The sequence below is a fragment of the Papaver somniferum genome, unplaced genomic scaffold (genome assembly GCF_003573695.1).
Source record: "Papaver somniferum cultivar HN1 unplaced genomic scaffold, ASM357369v1 unplaced-scaffold_13630, whole genome shotgun sequence".
Taxonomy (NCBI): domain Eukaryota; kingdom Viridiplantae; phylum Streptophyta; class Magnoliopsida; order Ranunculales; family Papaveraceae; genus Papaver; species Papaver somniferum.
Genome location: NW_020622858.1, coordinates 1 through 2,060, shown reverse-complemented (window position 1 = coordinate 2,060; position 2,060 = coordinate 1). Strand labels below are relative to the sequence as shown.

At 35.7% G+C, this 2,060-nt stretch overlaps 1 protein-coding gene across 1 annotated transcript; it reads right to left on the bottom strand.

Annotated features, from left to right (window-relative positions):
- Positions 1 to 1,334: 1,334 nt before the first annotated feature.
- On the bottom strand, positions 1,335 to 1,968 carry LOC113334326. Its single transcript, XM_026580610.1, has one exon. It carries the CDS (start codon positions 1,748 to 1,750, stop codon positions 1,457 to 1,459), a length of 294 nt encoding a protein of 97 aa, XP_026436395.1. The 5' UTR covers positions 1,751 to 1,968; the 3' UTR covers positions 1,335 to 1,456.
- Positions 1,969 to 2,060: the final 92 nt, after the last annotated feature.

Sequence of the window (2,060 nt, the reverse complement as noted above, 5' to 3'; positions counted from 1 at the left end):
ATCTTAATGTTCCAGAATAGGAAGAATATCTCGCTAACAATATCTTCTTCCAGCGATTATTCTGCTCCTCCTAATTTCTACCGCTTGTTTTGCTGTAGATGTTGGTCTCACCATTTGTGTATTTTGTAAACGGTGTTTTCTCTTGACGAAAGAAAAGGTACTTTCTAAGGAATTGAAATCTTAACCAAGGAATTTTTTTCTTTCTGAGATATAATCTTCAGTGATGATTACCAAAATATGAGTACTAAAAACCAAATAACCCTATAATCTTTGGTTCAAATTGTTAGATCTAAACTTCCAAAACTCTCAAGGATTATTAATGCAGCGATGGAAGACTATGAATAAATTTAAACTTGTTTTTAAAGAAATTCACCAACAGGGTATATCATTCCGAGCTGTTTTCTAGCGCCAAAATGTAGTTGCGATAAATCTCACAACTACACTTTTAGTAAAATTTATAGAACAATCTAAGAAATCATCATAAGAATCTCAAGAACTTTTATTAAAATCTTAGAACAAGTACAAAGATATGAGAAAACCCTAACCCGGGAAGCAAATAATCTTTCTCTCTCCTAAATATCTTGTCTAAGCTCTCTAAAAAGATCTCTCTTTTACAAAGGCGCCCGACTCTTTATATAGGAGTTTACATAGTGGAGGACAACTAATAAAGCCCCTTATTTCGGATCTGGTGTGCATCATTATCGCATAGGGATTTACCATTGCCGCACGGTTTCTATACCGCCGCATAGATCTTCACACTTTACTCGTGATTAGGTGACATCATCTGGTTCGTTATCTTGAATATGTTGTATGCGATCGTATTCACTTACCCCTTAAATGGGTTACTGTGTTCACTTACCCCTTAAATGGGTTCCTTTGTATATTAAACGGGGGTGCGGTATTTTGTACCCTGGCCTAAAGAAATACAACCAACAAGATTAGATTACAAATCTATGGCATTGTTGGCCTAGATTGAATTCTTTAGATAATCCACAGCATCTCAAAATATCACCAGTTTACGGCACGGTCTACCGGTAGTGAAATGACGAGGTTTAAGTCCAATTCTATGCACCTCTGAAGTTTAATTATTTTCAGGCATTTGATCAAACATTCCAATTAAGGGCCAACTCAAAATTATATATTCACTGATTAACTCCTGATAATAGAGAGAGGGCTTTGGAGATTGTGATTTGTGATCGACAGATTGATCCACTACTCTAGGAATACCAAAATTTAGCCGGAATGCCATTTTCATGCCGTAACAGAGAGTATCTTTGTTTTGGATGTATATTTTAGGAATCACCGATTATCCAGACACAAAGAATAAACCAGAGTTAAAATAAGAAGTTTAGAAACTTTGAGACAAAAATTTCATATATATACAAAATACAATCACCATTTAACTCAGATAAGATCCATTTGATCTTAGCTAGAATTTAGGATTTTAAGATCCTTTTTAATTTGGACCCCAACAGCTCAAATACATAACTTTTCTAAGTGATTCTTCCGATTGCTTCATTTCATGATCTCTTTGCTGCTTCAGCAGCATAATCTGATCTGGAATAACGGATGAAGCCGGAATAGAAGAAGATGAAGTAACTTGAGAAATTGATGATTTCACTCTATTCTTTGTGTATTGATGAATGGATCTCAGAGCATAATTCCATCTACACATTCCAGCTTGATCTTTTAATGCTTCAACAACACCGACACTAACAGCAACCATCCACGCTTTGCTTGTCGAACTCATATTCACTGATTAATTCTAAGTAGGAGCAGTAATTCGCTTATTGCAAGTGATTTATCAAAAAGTTGATTAATGATAGTTTGAGTTTTGGATGAAGAGCTTGATAGAGAGCACACGGCCCTTTAAGAGTCTCATTCATGAATTATGTAAACCACTAAAGGCTAAAGCAAATCCATGGGATACTGCTGTGGTTTTGCGTAACCGGTTGGCTGGTGTTGTTTTGTTTATTCTTGTGGGGGACGAAGATAAGATAAGAAGTTGTCTCTGTAGTACGTGTATATTGTACAATGTCTATCTGTTAGACACGTTGGTG

Bases quoted from the DNA above. Each gene is read 5' to 3' on its own strand.
- LOC113334326 (XM_026580610.1), bottom strand. From the start codon at position 1,750: ATGAGTTCGACAAGCAAAGCGTGGATGGTTGCTGTTAGTGTCGGTGTT.